Below are 995 nucleotides of genomic sequence, written 5' to 3'. Positions count from 1 at the left end.
GATAAAGGAAGAGTGGATATGGGAGCAGGGAAGTATATATCTTAATTAAGGGAGCCATCTTAGGGTTGGCAAGAGACTTGAACCCAGAGGGGCTCCCATGTGCCCAGGGCCATATCCCCAGTTTAACTGCATTTTTGAAATATCACTCAAATAAGTAGTTTTACAAAATAAATTTTAATTTTAAGACCAATTGTGCATTAAATAAACACAGGTAACTTCTATCTACCCAGTAAAACAGGGTTCATTTTGGAGATTGTATCCACTGTTCTCCATCCATTTCTATTGGCTAACTCTTACATGTTAACTTAACCCATTTCTTTTCTATTAATCTGTGTATTGCCACATGTCTGAGGCTTACCAACTAAAGTTTCAGTGCATTGTCTCTGGCACCTCCATGGCTTCTATCTGGCTCTGCCCTTATTTCTCCCAGAATTCAGTTCAGCCCTCCCTACCTATCACTCTTCTGCTATAGGTCCAAAGCAGTTTCTTTATTCATTAATGGTAATCATAGCATACAGAGGGAAATCCCACATCACCTGAAATGGTGTACTTTTTTACAATGTTCTGGACAGAACTCAAAATAGGAACGTCAAAAAGAAATTTAAAAAAAAATGAGAAGCAAGAACTAATGGGCCAAGCAGTGATTTAATTAATATAGTATCGGTGTGTTTATTTTGGGGCTGAGCTGCCAGGAAAAATAAGTAGCCTTCCTGTTACAACATTTGTATTGAATATAATGACAAATCAAACAAAACTGCCTAAATGGAATCCCTTATATGATTATATTAACAAAATTAACACAACTGAGAAACCATATCAAATGTCTTTATGCATCAGAAATAATTGGTTGTGACATTTAAAGCCTTTGTTTTATTTTTTATTTTTTTTGGTTTTTCTTTTTTTTAAACAATAATCTCAATAAGAATTTATCACCCACAGAGTAGATAGATAAAATATAAGGCACAAATGTAGACATTTATAATATAGCATAAGCC

The 995-nt window shown here is 34.6% G+C and overlaps 1 protein-coding gene across 1 annotated transcript in view; it reads right to left on the bottom strand.

Moving 5' to 3' along the window:
* LOC101982040 (olfactory receptor 4C46-like) overlaps positions 1-198 on the bottom strand; it is a 6,005-nt gene extending 5,807 nt beyond the window's left edge. The window contains exon 1 of the mRNA XM_005363255.1: positions 188-198. Coding sequence (XP_005363312.1) covers positions 188-198 — 11 coding nt within the window. The remainder of the gene's footprint in view (positions 1-187) is intronic.
* Between the last annotated feature and the right edge of the window lie 797 nt (positions 199-995).

This window comes from Microtus ochrogaster, linkage group LG9 (assembly GCF_000317375.1).
Source record: "Microtus ochrogaster isolate Prairie Vole_2 linkage group LG9, MicOch1.0, whole genome shotgun sequence".
Classification (NCBI taxonomy): domain Eukaryota; kingdom Metazoa; phylum Chordata; class Mammalia; order Rodentia; family Cricetidae; genus Microtus; species Microtus ochrogaster.
This window is presented reverse-complemented; position numbering and strand designations above follow the sequence as displayed.